Source organism: Protobothrops mucrosquamatus, unplaced genomic scaffold, assembly GCF_001527695.2.
Source record: "Protobothrops mucrosquamatus isolate PMUCROS unplaced genomic scaffold, P.Mucros_1.0 scaffold_125, whole genome shotgun sequence".
In the NCBI taxonomy this organism is placed as follows: domain Eukaryota; kingdom Metazoa; phylum Chordata; class Lepidosauria; order Squamata; family Viperidae; genus Protobothrops; species Protobothrops mucrosquamatus.
Window position 1 is genome coordinate 2264731 of NW_015386201.1, and position 23453 is coordinate 2288183.

Genomic DNA, 23453 nt, shown 5'->3' on the forward strand with positions numbered 1-23453 from the left:
CCTAGGGAGGATTTTACTTAGGGATGATTTTAAGAATAATTTTAATAGGAATAACAGCTTCTAATATTTGGTTTTTAATGTGGTTTTTATAGGGGTCTATATTTTTTGTATTTTGTATTTGTACTTGTTTTAATATGCTGTGCACCGCCCTGAGTCCTGCGGGAGAAGGGCGGTATATAAATTAAATTAATAAATAAATGAGCAGCTAAGCAATAAAGTTAAGGAGCTAGGAGCACAAATAGTGTCTTCATCAGTACTCCAAACAAAAGGTCAACACCCATTGAGGGGAAAAAGAATTCTAGAAATAAACCACTGGCTAAAGGGTTGGTGTTGCCAAGAGAACTTTGGTTTTCTGGGCCATGGACTGCATTACCTACGTGAAGGACTCTTGGCAAGGGATGGGCTGCACCTCACGAAGACAGGGAAAAATGTACTCAGAAAAAGACTGGCCTAGCTCATCAGAAGGGCTTTAAATTAAAATTGAGGGGGGATGGTGACCAATCTTTAGAATCTCTAGAACCAAAACCAATCATAAATCCCAAGAAAAGAAATCAAACAATTAGGTAGGGAGTGATGAGAAAAAAAAATTCAAATAGCAATAGGAGATACAGGAAATATACTCATGGACAGGCATAAAAGTCTTCATTGCTTATATACAAATGCTCAAAACTTGGGGAACAAACAGGGTGAACTAGAAGCAATAGTGCATAAGGGTAGGTATGATATAGTTGCCATTACAGAAACATGGTGGGATGAAACCCATGACTGGAATGTACTGATGGATGGATACAAAGTGTTCAAAAGAAACAGATCTACAAAAAGAGAAGGTGGAGTTGCACTATATATAAGATATCACTACATACTGTAACCACAAAAATGCACATGATCACAGATAAAACCCCTCTAGAATGTATGTGGGTCAATATAAAAGGCGGAAAGAGTGACATTGCCATAGGTGTATATTACAGGCTACGCAATCAATCAAAAGAAACAGATGAACTTTTTGCCAACCATTTAACAAATGTATGTAGGAAGTATACCACAGTAGTAATGGGAGAGTTTAACTACCCAGATATCAAATGGGAGACAAACTCTGCAGCAAGTGGAAGTTCAAACTGGTTCCTAACCAACCTAGTTGACAACTTAGTCATCCAGAAGGTAGAGGAGGGAACTAGAGAAAAAAGTTATACTGGAACTAATTCTTACTAATAGAGAAGAAGTGATAGAGGGAGTTGAAGTTGCCGGAACCTTGGGGGAAAGTGACCACATCATACTGGAATTCAATATAATGCAAACACAAGCAATAGAGCATAATACAGCCAGTGTCTTAAACTTTAAAAGAGCTGATTTTAACAAACTCAGAGAGAGACTAAAAAGAATTCCATAGATAAAAATTCTAAAGGGGAAAAGAACTCAAGAAGCATGGGAAATGCTGAAAAATAGGGTCCTAAAAGCCCAGTCCAGCACAATACCATTAAAAAAGAAAACCAAGAAATCCAAGAAGAAACCAGTATGACTACACAAAGTTCTCTCTGATACTGAAAGACAAAAAGGATAAGTACAAAAAATGGAAAGAGGGATGCATAACTAAGGCAGAATACCAGCATATGGTCCGAATCTACAAAGATGAAGTCAGGAAAGCTAAGGCTCAGAATGAACAAAGAGTTGCAACAAAAGTCAAAGATAATAATATAAAGTTTCTTTCAACATATAAATAACAAGAAAAAAGTCAAGGAAACAGTAGAGTAGATGGCAAGGAAGTAAGCAATAGAGTGAAAGCACAGCTGCGTAACTTATTCTTTGCATCAGTATTCACTCAAAAAGAAATTATAAACCAACCTACCAAAAACCTAAGTGTAAAAGACAGACTAGAAATAAAAATTAAAATAAGCAAGAAAATGGTTAGAGAACACCTATCTGATCTTGAGGAATATATATCACCGGTACCTGATGGTTTACATCCCAGAGTTCTGAAGGAGCTGGCAGATGTTATCTCAGAACCATTGCACCATATATTTCAAAAATCCTGGAACACTGGGGAATTACCTGAGGATTGGAAAAGAGCTGATGTGGTTCCCATCTTCAAAAAAGAGAAAAAAATACAGACCCAGTAAATTAGGACCAATTACCCTAACATCAATACCTGGGAAGATACTGGAAAAGATATTCAAAAACCAGATCTAGAAACATCTAGAAACAAATAAAACATCTAGAAACAAATAAAGTTAAAACTAAAAGCCAGCATGGGTTTGTTAAAAACAGATCATGCCAAACCAATCTTATTTCATTTTTTGAAAAAGTGACTAAATTAGTAGACCAGTGAAATGCTATGGATATAGTATACTTAGACTTCAGCAAGGCATTCAACAAGGTAGACCACAACCTACTTCTTGGTAAGCTAGAAAAATGTGGGATAGACAGCATCACCATCATATGGATTTGTAACTGGCTGACAAACCATACTCAAAAAGTAGTCCTTAATGATATTACATCTACATGGAGGGAAGTAAGCAGTGGGGTACCACAAGGTTCTGTCTTAGGCCCAGGACTCTTCAATATCTTCATAAAAGGCTTAGATGAGGGAATAGAAGGGGAAATCATCAAATTTGCAGATGACACTAACCTGGCAGGAATAGCCAAGATGCCTGAAGACAAGCTCAGGATTCAAAAAGATCTTGACAGACTTGAACAATAGGCCCTATCCAACAAAATGAATTTTAATGTGGATAAAAGCAAAGTTTTATACCTCAGCAAGAAACACCAAAGGTACAAGTCCAGATTAGGTGAAACCTGGCTCAAAAATAGTGACTGTGAGAGGGACCTTGGAGTCCTAGTGAATGATCACTTAAATATGAGCCATCAGTGTGCAGCAGCAGACAAAACAGCTAATACAATCCTTGGTTGTATAAACAGAGGCTTAGAATAAAAATCACTTTATAAAACCTTAGTAAGACCATACCTGGAATACTGCAACCAATTTTGGTCACCATACTACAAAAAAAATATGTTGAGACGTTGGAAAAACCTTAAAGAAGAGCAACTAAGATGATCAAAGGCCTGGAGACTAAAACATATGAAGTACAGTTGCAGGATTTGGGTTTGGCTAGTCTAGAGAAAAGAAGAACTAAGGGTGACATGATAGCAGTATTCTGATATTTGAGGGGCTGCCACAAAGAAGAGGGGGGTCAAATTATTCTCCAAAGCACCAGAAGGCAGGACAAGAAACTACAGTTGGAAACTATTCAAAGAGAGAAGCAACCTCCAGGGTCCCATTCTATTCTATTCTATTCTATTCTATTCTATTCTATTCTATTCTATTCTATTCTATTCTATTCTATTCTATTCTATTCTATATCCCTCAAAAGCAATTAAAATATGATATGCAATTGTCTTCTCTTCTGTCAGTCTTGCAGTGCTTAAATTATTATTATTAAATTGTTATCCCACCTTTCTTGTATCTATGTAACTCAAGTAAAGGCCAAAGAGAACAAAGAGGTGGCTATCTGATGACACTATCAAAATAGTTGTTCACTGAAGGATAGCCAAACCAATAAGGATCAAGTTAAAAAGCTGAATGCCATTTTCCAACATGAAGCCAGGAAAGACAAAAATAGGTAGTAGGAGAGCAGTGTCAACATCTGGAAGAAGTTAATAGAAATGTGACTAAGGTCACATTTGCTGTAGTGAAAATGATGCGATCCAACATTTCAGCACAGAATGGAACTGTTAAAGACCACAGTGGAAATGTATTAAATGACCAGCAGAAGATCAAGAACAGTTGGAAAGAATATATGGAAGGACTTTATAGCAGTTTGACTTACCGTCAAGATAATAAAGAACCAAACATCCTGAAAAAATATGTTTTTCAGGCCAGGGGGAAATTGCCTAACTGGAAAGCCCCAGGTATTGATTGAATACCTGTGGAATTACTAAGACCAGTGCCAGTTAACATCATCATTATCCTGTGTAAAGAGATACAGACTACATGTCAATGGCCTCAGGACTGTTTTATTCCATTAGTAAACAAAAACAATGCTAGAGACTGCTCCAACTATCGCACGAGTGCATTGATTTCTCATGCAAGCAAGATTCTGTTAAAAATCATTAAAATTTGATGCTATGTACATTCTCTGTTATCTAAAAATACAATATCCTTGCAGATAAACAATTTAGCTGTAGAATAATATTTTGAATATCAATTTTACAGAATTAGAGAATAATAGAGTTGGAAGGGAATTTGGAAGTCTTCTAGTCCAACACCTTATTTAAGCAGGAGACCTTATATAATTCTAGACAAATAGCTATCCAATCTCTTCTTAAAAACCTCCAGTGATGGAGCACTCACAACATCTGGAGGCAAGATATTCCACTGATTAATTGTTCTCACTATCAGGAATGCTTTGGAGATAATCCCCTGTGTGATAGCCCCTCAAATATTGTAAGAGTGCTATCATGTCATTCCTAATCCTTCTCTTTGTTAGACTACACACACCATGTTCATGCAACTATTCATCATACGCTTTAGCTCGACTCCCTAATCATATTTGTTGTTCTTGTTTGTTTAGTTCTGTTGACTTCTATTAATAGCTTTGATTGTTTCTAGGTGTTCATAGATCCATTGCTTGATTATCTTTTCCAGGATCTTCCCAGGTACTGATATCATGCTGCTTGGTTTGTAGTTTCCTGGATCCATTTTTCCCCTTTTTTGAAGATGTCTCCACTCAGTATTTGTTCATTTAAAAAAAAAAACACTTTTGTTCATTTTAAGTAACAGCTTACAATTTCAGTGTGCAAATGCAAATCATACTTGTGTAAATTAGTTCCAGTTTTTTTTAAACATGATGGATTGCAAACATTTAATGTGATTGTAATATTATCTGGCAACCACTTTTGAAGCATTTTTATGCAATTGAGATCATTTATTTGGAACTGTGGTTTGCTCCCAGAATGCCGTGAAGAGCAATTTCCTTGCACACGTCTGTACTCTGTTCACAAGCCTGTGAAGCAATGCATCAGTTATTTGTGTGTCACCAGGTAAGAGAAAAATCTAAGCTTATTATTTGTTAAGAAAAAATGAAAATTAGGGTTGAAGCTATTTCTTTGCATGGTAATTTTGCCAAATTAGTGGATCTGAATATTGTTAATTTCTAAGAACAAAGTAGTGAGGTAATAAGAAAGAGTTAATGGGATATTGTTGATAGGAAAAATTAAAAAGCTATTAGTGATAAACAATATATGAAGAATTGTCACTGTAATGTCTTCTCCAAAACATATACCATTTTAAAAAGCACTTAGATAGAACTGGTTGTCCATTTTAATAAAGACATTTTCTGCAGATATAAATCTTAAAGATTTGCTATCCCCCACACTCAGATTGTTCATTTTTTCAGCAAAGATGGGCGACATATTAACTATATCTTCACACACACACACACACTCACACACACACAACCATCCAAAGCTCTGAATATAAATTTGATTTTTAATTATCTTGAGAAATGTTTTTAACATTAAAAATAGCTGAATATATTTTCTTTACTGAGCCTGTAACCCTAGGTGAATTGTTATAAATGTCATGGTTCCGATAGATGAAACCATTTAAAAAAACTTCAAGGCAAAGGTTTCTTCCCTAAAGAACATTTTATTTAGGAAACAAGATATTGGCACATACAAAGGTGAACCCAAGACTAAATTTTCCTCCCTCAGGCTACAAAGTTACAAGTTGCAATTCCCACCCCAATGTCATGGTTTCAATAGATGAAACCAATTAAAAGAAATTCAAGGCAAAGATTTCTGTAAGGACCCACTTCAATCCCACATCTTAAGAAAGCAGAACTCTTGGAAACAATTTCTTCCAACAGGAACAGGCATGAAACCAATGCTACTGTGGACAGTGTTGTTCTAAGCCACTTCAGCGAATGGGAGGAGGTCAGTCCAGTTCATCTGTTGGTAATCCACATAACACCTAAGATGTTGTTCCACCATTGCATTTGCTTTTTCAGCCGCTCCATTCATAGATGGATGAAAAGCCGATGACAGTTCTTGCATTGAGCCAATTATTTTCAGAAAGTTTCTCCAGAATTTAGCCGTAAATTGCACCCCCCTATCACAGATTACACGCTTTGGTATGCCATATAGTTGGTAAATGTGTTTAAGGAACATCTTAGCCCATTTCTGGGCTGACGGGAGGCCAGAGCAGGCGATGAAATGAGCCTGCTTTGAAAAAAGATCAATCACAGTCCATATTAACGTATTTCCTCTGCTTTCAGGTAACTCAACAATAAAGTCTATAGCGATCTCTTCCCAGGGTTGGGAAGGGTCCGCAACAGGCTGCAATAGTCCAGGGGGCTTCCCTGGAATTCTTTTCATGGTACCACAAACTGTGCAGCTTTTTACGTAGCTCTCTACATCTTTCTTTCTGCCTGATCACCAAAATTGCCTCCGAATTAAGTGCAGCGTTTTCAAGTAACCAAAGTGACCAGCCTGTTTTACATCATGTTTATGCTGGAGCGCTTGGAATCTGAGTGATTCAGGCAGATACAATTTTCCCCCCTTGTAAGCCAACCCATCCCTATAGGTCAGGATGCTTTGATTGTCCTTAAACCATTGATCATTAATCAGTTCTTGCTTTAACTTCTTTGTCACAGGATCATCAGAGTTAGGAGTTGTTGCAGATTAAGGGTTCGGGGGGTTAATTTGAGAGATAACCTGTGGTGCGGACATGATAGAAACTATGATTTTCTCATACTGGCTTTTATACTGGGGCAATCTGGATAGGGCATCAACCAAAAATTATTTCTATCCGGTATGTATCTTAGGGCGAAATTAAAACAATTAAAATATTGCGCCCAATGTACTTGTTTGGGAGACAGTTTACGAGGAGTTTTTAATGCCTCTAAGTTTTTGTGATCAGTCCATACTTCAAAAGGCACCTTGCTCCCCTCTAGATAATGACACCATGTCAACAGTGCCCACCAAATCGCAAAGGCTTCCTTCTCCCAAACAGCCCATCTTCATTCAGTGTCGGTGAATTTTTTTGAAGTGTAAGCACAGGGTTGTAAGGTCCCATCATGATTTTTCTGCAAAAGTACTGCTCCTACAGCTACACCACTGGCATCGGCTTGAATAATGAATGGTTCCTCTGGGTAGGGGTGTTTTAAGACTGGTTCAGCAGCAAATAGTCTTTTTAAGTTCTCAAAAGTGGTTTGGCATTCCATAGTTCATTGTAGTGGCTAACCAGGTCATGGCTTTCCCCCTTCTTAGCCAATTTTTAATAGGTCTGTCCAGGGTAGAGCAATTTCAGCACATGATGGGATGAATTGACGGTAGAAATTAGCAAACCCCAGGAAGCTTTGTAGCTGCTTTCGAGTCTTCAGAGGTTGCCATTCAATTACAGCTTTCACTTTGGCTGGATCCATCTCAATGCCCTCATTGGAGATTCTATAGCCCAAATAATCCAGACACATCTGATGAAATTCGCACTTTGACAGTTTGATGTAAAGCTTAGCCCTGTCAGAAATTATCCGTTTTGGCGTGCTGTATAATCTGTAAATATGCTTGAGAAACATCTTAGCCAGTTTTTGGGCAAATGGCAGACCCAAGCATGCAATAAATTGAGCTTGTTTTGAAAAAAGGTCAACTACACTCCATATTACCGTATTCCCTTTACTTTCCGGTAATTCAACTATAAAGTCCATAGCAATTTCTTCCCATGGTTGAGAAGGGTCTGCAACAGGCTGCAGTAGCCCAGGAGGTTTTCCTGGGATTCTTTTCATGGTAGCACAAACTGCACAACTTTTTACATAGTTCTCCACATCCTTCTTTAAGCCTGGCCACTAAAATTGTCTTCTAATTAAGTGTAGTGTCTTTAAATAACCAAAGTGGCCAGCTTGTTTAACATCGTGGCTGCACTGGAGCGCTTGGAGTCTGAGAAATTCAGGAAAATATAATTTCCCCCCTTTCCAAGCTAATCCATCTCTATGGGTCAGGATGGTTTGATTGTCCTTGAACCACTGGTCATTTATTAATTCTTGTTTTAATTTCTCTGCCAAAGGATAGTTTGGGTTGGGGGATCTCATGTGTTGTTGTCTCTGAGGGTTTATTTGAGAAATAATTTGTGGTTGTGGCATAATAGAGTCTATTACTTGTTCACGTTGGCTTTTGTATTGGGGCAATCTAAAGAGGGCATCAGCTAAGAATTTTTTTCCACCCGGTATGTATTTTAGGGTGAAATTAAAACAATTCAAATATTGCGCCCAGCGTACTTGTTTAAGGAGACAGTTTACGGGGAGTTTTCAATGCCTCTAAATTTTTGTGATCAGTCCATACTTCAAAAGGGACCTTGCTCCCTTCTAGGAAATGACGCCACATCAACAAAGCCCATCGAATCACAAAGGCTTCTTTTTCCCAAATGGCCCACCTCCACTCTGTGTTGGTGAACTTTTTTGAAATGTAAGCACAGGGTCGTATAATTCCCTCATGATTTTTTTGTAGCAGTACTGCCCCCACAGCCACATCGCTAGCATCGGCATGAATAACAAACTGCTCCTCAGGATGAGGGTGTTTTAGAATTGGTTCAGCAGCAAACAGAGTTTTTAAATTCTCAAAAGTAGTTTGGCATTCTAACAACCAGTGCAGAGGCTGACCTAGACATAGTTTATTCCCATCTTTTCCAGTCTTCAATAGTACTGTAAGGGGTGGAGCAATCTCAGCAAATGAAGGGATGAACTGGCGGTAGAAATTAGCAAAACCCAGAAAGCTCTGGAGCTGTTTCCAAGTTTTTGGGGGCTGCCATTCTATCACCACTTTCACTTTAGCTGGATCCATTTCGATGCCTTCATGGAAATTCTATAGCCCAAATAATTTAAACACATCTGATGAAATTTGCATTTTGAAAACTTGGCATAGAGTTTAGTGTACAGCAGTTTTTTCAGTACCTCTCGCACTAAGCTTATATGCTCCGCCATAGACTCTGTGTAAATTAAGATGTCATCAAGATACACCAAAACCCCTTTATATAAATGTTTATGTAGCACCTGGTTGATCAGCTGCATGAATACGGCAGGAACTCCTTGTAATCCAAATGGCATAACCTTGAACTGATAGCTACCCACAGGGCTGTTGAAGGCAGTTTTCTATTCATCCACTTCTCTTATCCTCATGCGGTAGTATGCCTCTCTTAGGTCTAATTTGGTAAAAATTTGCCCCTTCGCCAGATGGGCTAACAAGTCCTTCATTAAAGGGAGAGGGTACATATTCTCCACTCTCACCCCATTGAGACCTTTAAAATCAATGCAGATCCTAAGTGATCCATCCTTTTTCTCTTTAAAAAGCACTGGAGCAGCCACCTTGGATTTGGTGGGCTCAATGAAACCCCTGGCTAAATTTTTATCAATGTACTGCCATAATTCTTCCACTTCGAGGGGGGGGGTCATGGAATACATCTTTGGCTTTGGTAACTTAGCTTCCAGCAGAATCTCAATGGCACAGTCATTTGTTCTATGGGGCAGAAGGACGTCACATTCTGCCTCACTAAACACCTCTGCCAAGTCTGGGTATTCACTGGGAATGAGAGGCACTCCTGGCAGGGGATTTGTCACTGTTTTTAATGTCTTGGGTGGTGGTTCTGCTGCTCCGCTAGTGTTGTGGGAGGGGCGGGGGGGGGGTAATGGCCTCAGGGTTCTCATTCCTTTCTCCCACCATATTAGGGGTTTCCACTCGTCCAGCCAAGCTAGACCTAGAACCAATGTTTCAGTCATTTTTGGGACCACCACAAATCAAATGAATTCCCAATGCTCCTCCACCTCTAGTTGCACTTGGCTCCATTAGGTGGGTTATTAGGTTTCTGCCCATTAAATATCCATTTGCCTGTTCAAATTTCATGGGGTTGGAGAGTTGTCTCACCCTGATGCCTAATTTAAGGACAGTTGGGAGGCTGATTAGGCATCGTGAACACCCCGAGTCTACCAACACCCATAAGTCCATTTGAGTGCCTGTCTTAGGGACTATTAGTTTGGCAGAGAGGGAAAAAAGTGGAATAGGCTGACACACTATCGGGTCATTCTCCCCCTCATCATCGCTGTCATATGGAGCAAGTGTGATGACAGCTTCAGCTGGGGCTTCGACCTTCTCTTGAGTAGGTGAGGTGACTTGAGTAACTTGTTCCTGAGTAATCCAATTTGATTTCTCTCTGGTGGGCGGCTGGCTTCCCTTTCTCTTTTCTGGCAGTGCTGAGATGCTTTTCTGCTGAGGAAAAGGGACGGGACAAGCCGCTGCCTGGTGGCCCGGCTGGCCACATCTAAAACACTTGATTGGCAGTCCCAAAAATGCTTTTGGCAGTTCAGACATCCCAGCTGCTGGGGTTTGTCAGGCAGGTGGTTGTCTTGTCTGGTTGAGTTTTGATCCAAGTCCAGGAGTCGATGGTTTTTTATAGCAGGTTAGTTCAATGTCCAAATTCACTGCCACACGATACCACTCTTGGAGTTGGTTGGGAATTTTATGGTAGACACAAGCCTGGAATAGAGTTGGATCCAGGCCATTCTTGAAATGGTGCACCAGGGATCGCTCTGGCCACCACTCAATTCTGCCTGCCACCCTCCAGAATTCACACACATATTCCTTCGCTGTTCTGCCCACCTGCCTTACTTCTTGAATGTCCTTTTCAGCTTGTAAAGCTATGGACCCATCTTCGAATCTGGTTCTCAACCCTTGGATGAATAGATTGTAGTCCCATAGCTCAGGTGCTTGCTTGTTGTATAAGCTTTTAGCCATTCCGATGCCTCCCTTTCCAGGTTCGCCGCTATCACATCAACCATAACGGCAGGGTCCGGATAGGCATTGGCATTTCTGTTCATGTAGGAGCACACTTGGTTCAGAAAGAAAGTTAACTTCTCAGAGTCTCCATCAAACATGGGTTTGAAGGGAGGAGCTGCTATGGGTTGCTGCCTGTCTAAGAAAGCATGCAACCACCCATACTGCTGCATGAAGTGAGGAGCACCCAGTGCACCATGTACATCTTTTCTCACACTGCCCATCTCAGTTCAGTCTCGGTGAGTTTTTGGAGGTATATGCCCACATGGTTGCAGGACCCCTTGCTCATTCTTTTGTAGTAATATGGCTCCTACTGCTACATCGCTAGCATCTACCTGAATAACAAAAGGGGCGCTCAGATTGGGGTGCTTTAAGAGTGGCTCCGATATAAACAAGTGTTTGAGTTTTTTGAACACCACCTGACATTCCATAGACCACTTTAGGGGCTGGCTAGGTTTCAGTTTCCCTTTGCCTTTGGTCTTTAAGAGGTTAGTGATGGGCAGCACTATTTGTGCAAACGATGGGATAAATTGGTGGTAAAAGTTGGCAAATCCCAGGAAGCTTTGAAATTGCTTCCTTTTATGGGAGAAGCCCAGTCCAGTACTGCCCGCACTTTTTCAGGATCCATCTCTATCCCATCATGGGAAATGTGGTACCCCAAGAAGTCAATTTTACTCTGGTGGAACTCACACTTAGACAGCTTAGCATACAGCTGAGCTGCTCTAAGTTTCTTTAGCATGGCTCTAACCAACTTCACATGTTCAGCCATGGTTTTGCTATAAATTAATATGTCATCCAGATCAACTAGGACCCCTTTATACAAGTGCTCATTCAGCACCATCAGCTGTATAAAGATGACCCGAGCACTCTGTAGTCCAAAGGGGAATACTCAAAATTGAAAACACCCTGAGGGCCATTGAAAGTGGTTTTACATTCATCCCCCTCCTTGATTCAGACTCAATGATACACCTCTCATAAGTTCAGTTTAGTAAAAAATATTCCCCTTGGCCAGGTAGGCCAACATGTCCTTCATGAAGATAGTGAGTAAATGTTTTCCACATAAACTGTGTTAAGCCCGCAATAGGGTCCCATCTTTCTTTTCCCAGAAAAGCACCCAGGGTCTGGCTGGTTTCATGAAACCACGCTTTAAGTTCTTGTCTATGAATGAACAGAGCTCCTTGAGTTCTCTTGTAGTCATCGAATACAGTCTGGGCTTGGGAAGCTTAGCTCCTGGTAGGATTTCTATGGAACAGTCCATAGGGCAATGACGGGGGAGTGCATCTGAGCCCCTTTTTCTAAAAATGTCCTGTAAATTCCAGTACTCCTTGAGTATTTGGGGGTCACCCTTAGGGTATTCCTGTGTGACTGCCCCCATCTCTTTCTTTGCTTTCTCTCCCAGTGGTGCCAACAGCATCCGCTTGAGTTCAGCCCTGGGCACTTTCTGCCTCCAGTTCACAACCTCCTCCTCTAGTTCACATAAGGATTCCATTTCAAGAGCCATGCTAGACCCATTACTAGTGCCTGCTCTATGCCTAGTGCCACAATAAAACTCAGGGTTTCTTTGTGGGCCCCCATTCTCATCTCTATGGGTACAGTGACATTGTGCCCCCCTGCTACTGGCATATCTAATTGGCAAAAGGCCATTAGCACTTTAGCTCCTCTGAACCACAGGCCTAACTTTCTGACTAATGCAGGATTAACCAAGCATCTGGTGCAACCCAAGTCCAAAAAGCCAACCTTACACCCTGCGAAGTGTGCTACCAATTCTATGGGGTTGGTCACTGGGTTCACAGGGTGAACCAAGGGGTTGTCATCTGTGTCTGTTTCGCTCCTCAGAGGTTCTCAGGTCAGAGTAGTTGGAGTTTTCACACCACTGTTGGATGATGGGGTGAACTTGACTACTTCTACTTCCTCCAGCGCTGTTTCCCTGGCTCTTGTGCCAGTTTCACTGATTCCTTGGCAGGCCTTGAGGTTGCTTTTTGGACTGGGCATGCAGCTCAGCAATCAGCTGTTTGGTGTTGTTCCTTTCCACACTTAAAACAACCAGTGCAGTGTTGGCATGGGCTCTGCTCATGTGCTGATGGCTTTGGGTCTTCCTTCTTTTCAGTCAGGAGAGACTTCTGCCACCCACAGCTGGTTTGGTTTCATGATCAGGCCAAGTCAATCGCGACCTCTTTGGCCAGAACATACCAGCCATGAAGGGTGTGAGGGGCACTTCTGGAGATGCAGGTGTTGTAGACATCATAATCCAGCCTGCCCTGGAAGCGTTCTAGCAGATGTTCTGTGGCCATTTGGTCAACCTGCATGCCAGGTCTCAAAACTCTTGGGTACAAGCAGCTACAGGTCATCGGCCTAGCTTATGGTCTCAATCCTTGTTCTGGCTTTGCAGTCGGCTAGGGGGTCTTCAAAATGCTTCTGGAGTGCTGTCATGAAGTAGTCAAAGTTGCACAGCTCCAGAGTGTTGTCATTGTGGAGAGTGAACATTCACTCTGCTGTGGTCCCCTGCAATGCTATGGTCATGCACCACACCTTGGCCCCTTTGGTTGGCAGGTCTGGTCCGAACTCTTGCATGTAGGTACAGAAAAAATCCCAGCTGCTTAGGGTCTCTGCTGAACTTTCTCCTCCTTAGTGATACAGCCCAAGTTGGTGATGCTGGTTGGGCTGCTGGGGCAGTCGCTGGCTGTAGTGCTGGAGCCCGTGCTAGTGCTAAGGGAGCAGGTGCCACTGCAGCTGTAGCGGTGGTCACGGCCGCACCATTGCCAGCCAGAACCTGCACTGGTTGGGCAGCTGGCAGTGACATTTGGATGAAAGCCTCATGTGCCTTGAGGTTGTTGAAGGCGCCCCTCAGGAATTCTAGGTTTGCTCCCTCAACGGGTGAAGTGGATTTGCAATCCACTTCACCCGGGATCACTTCCTCTTTGACTTCCATATATAGTTCTCTCCAGCAGCTCCCATGCCCCCACATGTGAAAGTTACCGTAGTGAGCTTAACAGTAGTAAGTGTGAAAGGGATCTACACTAGGATCACCACTTGAATAATGTGCTGCAACTGTCAACAAAGCCAATGCAGTTCTGGATTGCATCAACAGAGGGATAGCATCAAGATCATGAGAAGTTATAGTATTGCTTTATATTGCACTAGTCAGGCCACACTTGGAATATTTTGTCCAGTTCTGGTCATCAAGATACAAATAAGAGGTTCAGACTCTAGAACAGGGGTGTCAAACTCAATTTCATTGAGGGCTGCATCAGCATTGCAGTTGCCCTCGGGGGGGGGGGTAGGTGTGGCCAGGGTGGGTGTGGCCTATAGGGTGGGCGTAGATGGAGCGGGTGGGGCCTACTGGGTGGGCATGGCCAGCTATACATCATTCATGTCAAGGGTGCCTGTGGGGGTCTGAGCAGGAGTGGGACAGATCTGAGGGTCTCTGGCAGAAGGGGGTGGGACCAGGGCAAGTGCCAAGGCATGAGCCACTGGAGGAGCCTCACTGTTCCTCTCAGGCCATGCGAAAGGGGATGTTTGGTGGTGCGGGCTGCCGGGAGCCCTGGACAGCAGAGGTCAAATGCCCAGCCTGGCCCTTGGCATCAAGCCAAACCCACTTCCCCAAGGGGGCGCCCAGCTGCACTTACCTCCTCCTCAGGGCTGCTGCTGTGTTTGCTCTCCTTACCCAGGTTGCTCATAATGGGTACAAGGGCAAAGTCAGAGGGAGGAGACCCGGCTTTGTATCCAAAGCTTCCTTAGCAATAGGATGGGAGACCCCCAGGATAGGCCAGGAGGAGGGGGCAAGGGGATGGTGAAAGGGCAGCAGGGCAAGACTAAGGCAGGACTTCCCTCAGACCCTCCCTCTCCTTCTTTCCTTCCTTCCTAAGTACAGAGTGGTGGGAAAATATTTGAGATGAGGGAGGGAGAAAAACAGGCAAGAAACGCAGCTGGGGAGGTGTCACCCTTCGTGAGGAATGAAGAAATGCACCATTGCCTAGAAGTGGCCAGCACATGGCTCTCACCTACTTCACATATCTGGCTTGGTGGGCTCTGGGGGAGGGGATGCCATGAGCAGTGTGAGAGTCAACATTACCTGCACAATGCCACCCAGCCGCCAGCCTGCCCGGTTTTGGCAGGCAGCCGGGCGCTCTCCTCACAGAGCCAAGAGGTTGAGCCGGGTGGTGCAAAGCAAAACTTGCTGCCTGCTGAAACTGGGCAGGCTGGGGGCTAGGCAGCATTGCACTTCTCATCAGATTCACGCCACCTGGCTCAGCTCTTGGCGCTGTGAGCAGAGTGCCCTGCTGCCTGCTGAAACCAGGCAGGCTGGGAGCTGGGCGGCCTCACGTTTCTTTTTGGATTTACGCCGCCTGGCTCAGCCTCTCGGTGCTGTGAGGAGAGCGCCCCGCTACCTACCGAAAACCCTTCCCCAGAGCCCATCAAGCCGGATATGTGAAGTAGGCGAGGGCCATTTGCTAGCCACTTCCAGGCGATGGTGCATTTCTTCATTCCTCACAAAGGGTGATATCTCCCCAGCATGCACCCAGGGGGTGGGGCCGACGCAGCAGGGGCTGGTTCCTCACTGTTTCCAGATGGCCTTGTGGAGCTAAGACTGAATGCATTTCAGCCTAGATGCCCACCACAAAATTGTACATTTGTACATCAGGGCCAATTGTACATTGGCCCTGAGCCAGGGCCAAGGCAGCGGGGGCTGTTCCCTCTGTTTCCAGGATGGCTTTGCGGGCCACATGAAATCACTTCGTGGGCTGCATCCGGCCCCCGGGCCTTGTGTTTGACAAGTCTGCTCTAGAAAGAGCACAGAGAAGAGCAACAAAAATGATTAGGGGAACTAGAGACTAAAGCATATGATGAATAGTTAAGGGAACTAGATATGTTTAGCCAAAGAAGATAAGGTTTAGGGCTGACATGATAGGTGTCTTGCAGTACTTGAGGGGCTGTCACAGAGATGAGGGGAGTCAATTTAATCTCCAAAGCATTTGAGGATCAGACTCGAAGCAATGGATGGATGTTTGTCAGAGATCCAGTCTGGAAATAAGGAAAAATTTCCTGACAGTGAAAATAATTAATCAATGGAACAGCTTGTCTCTCAGAGTTGTGGGTGTTCCCTAATGGTGGTTTTCAAGAAAAGATTGCACAAAGATTTGTCCAGGATGATATAAGGTCTCCTGCCTTGGGCAGGGGGTTGGATTAGAAAACCTCCAGATCCCTTCCAGCCATATGATTCAATTCTATTCTGTTTAAAATGGGAAATTTGTTTTATCATAGATTCTGAACAAATGTTCCAGTCAGAAATTCTATTGTTTTTTGTAGAACAAACCTCAAAGCAGCTCAAGATTTTGCTTTATCCCTGATTTTTTTTCTCTTCAATTGTGTTTGGTTCTCAGAAACTGCCTAGGCAAGTCCCTGCAATTTTCCTGGTAAAGTTTTTCAGAAATGGCTTGTCATTGCCTCCTTCGTAGGGCCAAGAATCAGTGACTGACCCAAGGTCAACCAGCTAGCTTTGTGTTCAGAGTGGAATTAGAACTCACAGTCTTCTGGTTTCCAGTCTGATGTTTTAACCACTACACTAAACTGACTCTCTAACCCTGAAATAAAACCTTCAAAGCATACATACTTAGTTTCAAACTCAAAATGCTTGAAATGCTGCCCCTCAATCTTAAAACATATGGAATACTGGAGTTTTATTTTGCACACTTGTAATTTTGAATATAAAGGCCTTTCCTCACTTAAGCATTGTATCTACATATCCTGGTAGCATCAGTCTTAGGATGTTGCCTTCATTTCCTTTCCACATCATAGCAGAGACACCCTTATATTATCTTTGGCTTTTTGAACTAGTTATTTTCCTACTTATTCTGAAGTAGGTTTTGCAATGGATAAAATTTGACATGTTTAACTAGCCATTCTGTTGATAGTGTTGAAGGGATAGGATTGGCTCAGAGTTCCCCAACCTTTATGGCTTTGCAGATTAATGGGGGAGAGGAGGATGATTCTATGTGAGCAGTGGGCCAGTGCGCAAGCACGTATAGATCCATTTGTGCAAGCGTCGGGCAAGTGTGCTATCAACCTTTGGCACATTCTAAAAAAGGAACCCCTGGCCCTTGATTTTACCATGAGTACACCTTCATTGAAAGATCCATCTAGGTATAGCAGAAAAAAAAAGTCAGTTCTGAGGTTTTCCCATGAAAACCATCATAGGTAAAATCCTTCTTCTTCTCCAGGCCACCCATAGTTCATTGTCTATCAATTAAATGCAGTTTTTTGGTTTTGGGAAAACAGTCTGCATTCTTCGAACAGTTTTTGTTGTGTCCTGAGCCTGCGGCAGCAGGCTCGGACGTTGTCATGGCAATGGGCTGCTGTAAGCTGCCCGGGGCCAGACAAACCGGTGCCAGCCTGCGCGCATGCGCAAGGCACCAAGAGCGCGGAAGAAGTAGCAAGTTTACCCGGACAGTTTGCTCTTGCTGTAGAGAGAGTCGCAAGAGGCCTGCGAGCCTCCGTTTTTGGTCTGAGGAGTTTGGAGGAGAAATAAAGAAGGTTCCTGTTACAACAGCATGTCTGCCTCTCCATCATTGTCTAACCAAGGACTTAACACTGGCGACGAGGATGGGATGCATCTTGCAAGCTGGAGAAAGGCTGTAAGACTTACCTGAGGAGTCCTTGGAGCAAGGAAGAAGGCGTCAGGATTCAGCACTTGGCCTGCCAGTACAGCGTCGCTGGAGGTAAGCTGGCTGAGATACCCCTTCCTGATTAGGTTGCAAGATGGCAAAGATTGGGAGGCTGTCAGAATTTGATGTAAGTCGACCAGAGAGGTGGGAGACTTACGTGGCAAGAGCAGAAACTTACTTTAGAGTAAATCAAATTAGAGAAGATGGCTTAAAGGCTGAAACCCTGCTGTGTGTATGTGGTCAAGATGTATTTGAGATTGCAGAGAACTTGGCAGCCCCTGCTCCTCTAGAGTCTGTAACTTACACAGACTTGAAGAATTTACTGAGGGAACATTTCCAACCAGAGATGTCTATAATTGCTTGGAGACATAATTTTGAACAGAGAGATCAGAAAGCAGGAGAATCAGCCAAAGAATTTATTGCAACATTAAGAAGAGCAGCCAAACCATGTGACTTTAAGGATTTAGAAGAGAGGCTCAGGGACCGTTTTGTATGTGGGTTAAGGAACAGAGGCCTACAACAAAAACTTTTTGCAAAAAAAGACTTGCCGTTCCAAGATGCTTTGAGAGAGGTCACGGCTGAAGAGGCGGCAGGCGGGGCAGTCAGGCACATGCGGCCTAACAAGAATGGTGCAGAAGAAGCTTCTGTGCACCTGGAAGAAGCGCATGAAGACGCTGAGGAAGATCCTGAAGAAGAGGTGGATCATCTTTTCCCATCTACTGAAGGGAAGAAAAAGGGAAGCAAAGACAAAGCTTCAACAGGGCTCAAGTGCTTCGGGTGTGGAGGTCGCCACAAGAGGGCCGACTGCAGGTTTCGTTCAGCCGTCTGCAGACCGTGTGGAAGACAAGGCCACATAGTAGCCGTTTGCCTAGGACAAAAGAAGGTACAACATCGAGAAGAATTGCACCTGAAAGGTACCAAGGTCCCCAGCCAAAACAGGGTGGGCTTCTGCGCGTCACGCAGAAGTGTTTGTAGAACAGGCACACACAAACCGCTCAAAAAGAAGTTGTCTCTTAAGGTGAGACTGCAAGGGATTCCTTTAGTTATGGAGCTGGACACGGGGTCCGCTCTTTCAATTATTTCCCTTCATACATTCAGGAAGATCTGCAATAGCAGTGGGTTTCAGGCAAAACTGAGGCCTTCCAATATAATTTTGACAGACTTCCAAAACTCTGTGTGTGTAAAGGGGGAGGCCACCCTTAGGGTGCAACACAAGAGTTTTGAGGGTCCCCTGGATGTGTTGGTTGTGGGGGGGGGGAGACAGAACGAGTCTTATAGGGCTCGATTGGTTTGAGGCCTTGGGAATTCAAGTCACGGGATTACACAGCTTGCAAACACAAAGCCTAGCAGAAGTCTGCGAGGAATTTGCAGATGTGTTTAGTTCACAGCTTGGATCCTACAAGGGGCCTCCAGTTTCATTGAGACTTGACCCCAACATCATACCCATTAGGGTAAAGGCTAGAAGAGTGCCTTTTGCCTTAAAAGGGAAAATTGATGCTGAGTTGGATAAGCTGATCCAACAAGGCATTTTAGAGCCTGTGGATTCAAGTCCATGGGAAACCCCCATAGTCACGCCTCTTAAGACTAATAGGGACATCCGAATATGTGCTGATTATAAGTGCACTATTAATAAGGCATTACAACAGCACACATACCCCGTCCCAGTAGTCAGTCACATTCTGGCTTCACTTAAGGGAGGGAAGATTTTTGCAAAGCTTGACTTGGCTCAGGCGTATCAACAGTTACCTGTTGATAAAGCAGCTGCTGAGGCACAGACCATTGTAATGCACAGGGGTGCATTCAGAGTTAAAAGACTGCAATTTGGGGTAAATGTCGCACCAGGCATAGTCCAAAGCGTCATGGAAAGCACACTAAGGGGCATTCCTGGGGTCTGCCTTTATTTCGATGATCTCATTTCTGGAGAATCCATACAAAATTTAGCAGAAAGATTGAGGGCTGTGCTGCTGCGTTTCAGAAGAGCAGGTTTAAAGCTCAAGAAAAACAAGTGCAAAATAGGGGTCACTTCCACAGATTTTTTGGGATTCAGAATAGATGCCCAAGGCATTCACCCCGCTGAGTCAAAGTTAAAGGCCATACAGCAGGCTCCTCGTCCCAAGTCAAAGGGTGAACTGCAGGCTTTTCTAGGCCTTCTTAATTTTTACAATGCTTTTCTACCTCATAAGGCTGCTGTGGCTGAGCCTCTACATAGGCTTTTAGACAAGCAGGCAGTCTGGCAGTGGACCAAGGTCCACAAACGGAGTTTCAATGAGGTCAAGGCCTTGCTTACATCTCATGATGTACTTGCACATTTCAATGAGAAATTACCTGTATGCATCGCCTGTGATGCTTCCCCTTATGGGGTGGGTGCTGTTCTCAGCCATTTGAGAGCTGATGGAATCCACGTTCCTGTTGCTTACTATTCCAGGACCCTGTCTTCTGCTGAGCGCAATTACGCTCAAATAGACAGAGAAGCATTGGCCATAGTAGCAGGTGTTAAAAAATTCCATGATTTCTTATATGGCAGGCATTTCACGGTCTACACTGACCATAAACCGCTGTTGGGATTGTTTACCACCAGTAAACAAACTCCCCAGATTATCTCCCCTAGAATGTTAAGGTGGTCTATTTTTTTTGTCAGCCTATGACTATTCTTTAATTTACAAACCTGGTAAGGAAATGGGCCATGCAGACGGTCTCAGTAGGCTACCCCTACCAACAGTTGAGGTTGACCCCACTCCTGCTGTTAATCTTCTGTCTATTCAGGAGCTGCCTGAATCTCCACTTAACGTGAGGGATGTGGCGGCTGAAACCGCCACTGATGCCACACTTACTCATGTGCTCTCCTGGGTTCTATCGGGGTGGCCTGACAGAAGCCCTGGTCCTGAGTTCCAGAGCTTTTGGCTCAAGAGGCATGAGTTATCCACCTTTAAGAGTTGCTTGCTGTGGGGCAGCAGGGTGGTTATTCCTACCTCACTGAGGTCAAGGATCTTGTCTTCTCTCCATGAGGGCCATCCTGGCATAGTCAGGATGAAGGCGCTTGCGCGCAGCCACCTATGGTGGCCGGGACTAGACAGGGACATAGAGGCCCATGTGCATGGGTGTCATCTATGCCAGCGTTCACGGCCAGAGATGCCACAGGCCCCAGTGCACAGGTGGGAGGAAACACTCATGCCATGGTCATGTGTCCACGTGGACTGTGCTGGGCCTTTTCAGGGGCAATTCTTCTTGGTGCTGGAAGTTGCTGGAAGTGGCTGGAAGTTGTGCCTGTCTCGTCCACTACTACTGCCAGGACCATCCAGGTGTTGCGAGGCATTTTTGCAGCTCACAGTTTGCCAGATGTCTTAGTTTCAGATAACGGCCTGCAGTTCACGTCGGCGGAGTTCCAAGCTTTCCTTCAAGCCAACATGATCCAGCATGCAACATCGGCACCTTTCCACCCTTCCACCAACGGCATGGCTGAAAGGATGGTGCGCGTCACCAAGGACGCCCTGAAGAAGCTGACTTATGGGGATTGGCACCACAGGTTGGCTGACTTTCTTCTTGCGCACCGCACCACACCGTCAGTTGCTACTGGGAAAAGCCCAGCAGAACTCCGCTGGGGTCTCAGACTGACCACTAAACTGGACAGGTTGCATCCTGATACGTTGGCACCCTTGGAGTCTCAACCATGGGTGCCGCGGTGTTTGACAGTGGGCGCTCCGGTTTGGACCCGGAATTACGGTCCTGGTCATCCTTGGATTCCTGCGGTCGTCTGCAAGATTACTGGGCCTCTGTCTTATGAGGTTTCCGTGGAGGGCGGCCGCATCGTGCGGCAGCATGTTGACCAGCTGCGGAAAAGAATGGACTCTTCTTCTCCTACAAAGGGGTTTTCTCTGGGGGGAGGGGGACCAGGAGGGACCAAGGGAAGGTCTGTCTCAGGGTTCCACAAGTGTGCCAAACGGGAATTCATGGGAACATGAACCAGTACAGCACTCACTACATACTCCAGCCAGGGAGTCACCCAGGGGGTATCCCAACAGTCCACAAACCCAAATCAGTACTCCAGACAGGGAGATTAACAGGGAGTGTCCTCACAACGCAAACTGTACAAGAGAGCTGGCACATAATCAAAGGAACTGGTCAAATACTGCAATTGCTCCCAGAAGGAAGTCTGTACAGGGGGAAGTAGCCGGAGAGGCGAATCATGACTCTGGTTCATTTAGCACAGGCCCAGGGGTGGTTAGTTATTGGGGCACTGAAGAAGCCACAGACAACCCGGTCACAGGGCTTGGGAGTAAACAACCGCGCACCCAAGATTGGTCCATTGTGGACCTGGAGAATCCCACAGTCCCGAGTGATGGGGAATGGCGTCCTGAGAGCCCTGGTAGTATGGCTGTAGACAGATCGCCACGATGTGGCAGAGAGCAAAGTCCTGCTCTGTGTAGCCCGGTGGGCAAGCAAGCAGGCCAGGCAACAGGAGCCAGGTCACCAGGACCACCAGGGTATCAAAGAGGGGTCAGCCCCGCCACACCTTGTACACAAGGGAGCCTGGGGTGTTCCCCGGGGCTGAGGAGGTTGCAACGTAACAAACGGCCTCCACAGTACCTGGAGGATTTTGTAAGGTTGTTGTCAACCTGCTAGTAATGTGTGGAAGTGTTGGCGAATATTTCCAAAATGATAGCATGGTACCATTTAGGTGCCTTAGGCTTACCTAAGCAATCCACATATATGTTTATGCATGCGTAAGGCACCACGTTCCATCAGAGGTCGTGGACATGCTTACACGTATGTGCATGTATGTTGGCAAGTTTCATCCGGAGTGAAGGGGTGTTGTGTCCTGAGCCTGTGGCAGCAGGCTCGGACGTTGTCATGGCAACAGGCTGCTGTAAGCTGCCCGGGGCCAGACAAACTGGCGCCAGCCTGTGCGCATGCGCAAGGCACCAAGAGCGCGGAAGAAGTAGCAAGTTTACCCGGACAGTTTGCTCTTGCTGTAGAGAGAGTCGCAAGAGGCCTGCGAGCCTCCGTTTTTTGTCTGAGGAGTTCGGAGGAGAAATAAAGAAGGTTCCTGTTACAACAGCATGTCTGCCTCTCCATCATTGTCTAACCAAGGACTTAACAGTTTTCAGAACTTGGCCTTGGTGGGTAACTGTTCTTAGGTGGCAGAAGGCTCTCATGTATTCCTTAGCTCTCCTCCCTCCCTAGGAATTTACCAACCCCCTCCCATTTCTGTTTGGCAAACTGCAAGCCAAAATCAGGTGCAGGCAATGATGAAGCAGAGTCACCTTTGACATAATGACACTCCAGAGGAATGATAGCCCTAGAATATAAACACAAGGGTGTACACAACATTAGACATTGCTTGTTCTTCCCAAAATTTTGCCTTACTGGGAATGACCTGGAAGATCAACATGAAATCTGCGCACTAACCTAGCTGCCTTCACATCAGTCATTGCCACCTATTCTGCATCAGCTGCAGGCAATGGTGAAGCTGAGTCAGCTTTGACATGTGCCCACTGCTCGCACAAATGCAGCGCATGTCCACACCCTCTTTGGGTACTAGGTCTCCAAACTGGCTTTGAAAAAGGAAAAATACAACTGGCTTTCTGCCAATTCACTGAACACCCACCACCACCCCTTAAATGCCAGTTGGCCGTTATTGAGCTCCAACTGATATGGAACTTGTTACTTGAAGAGAGCTAACTCATGTTCAAAAGGAGCTTTGCTAAAGCTGGTTGGCATCGGTGCAAGGGAGGAGGGATGCAGTAAGAAAAGCTCAGTCACCACCATCCCATCATGCCATTCCACCCCATGTAGTGCTGCAATTAATGAGTGTTTTTTCCAATGATCAGTACATTGAGGAAGATAGCCAACCCAAAGGGATGTAACAGCTCCTTTAGTGCAATTTATGCAGGAAATTAGGACAATGCATTCCAGCTGCATACACTGGTTTTTGAAAAACACAGAAGCATTTGGCAATTGCAGTACAGAAAGAAAAATCTATGT

General features: G+C 44.6%; 1 protein-coding gene across 1 annotated transcript in view; it reads left to right on the forward strand.

The window, feature by feature from the left end:
* MFAP5 (microfibril associated protein 5) overlaps positions 1–23453 on the forward strand; it is a 38596-nt gene that overhangs the window by 11937 nt on the left and 3206 nt on the right. The window contains exon 6 of the mRNA XM_015817186.1: positions 4947–5034. Coding sequence (XP_015672672.1) covers positions 4947–5034 — 88 coding nt within the window. The remainder of the gene's footprint in view (positions 1–4946; positions 5035–23453) is intronic.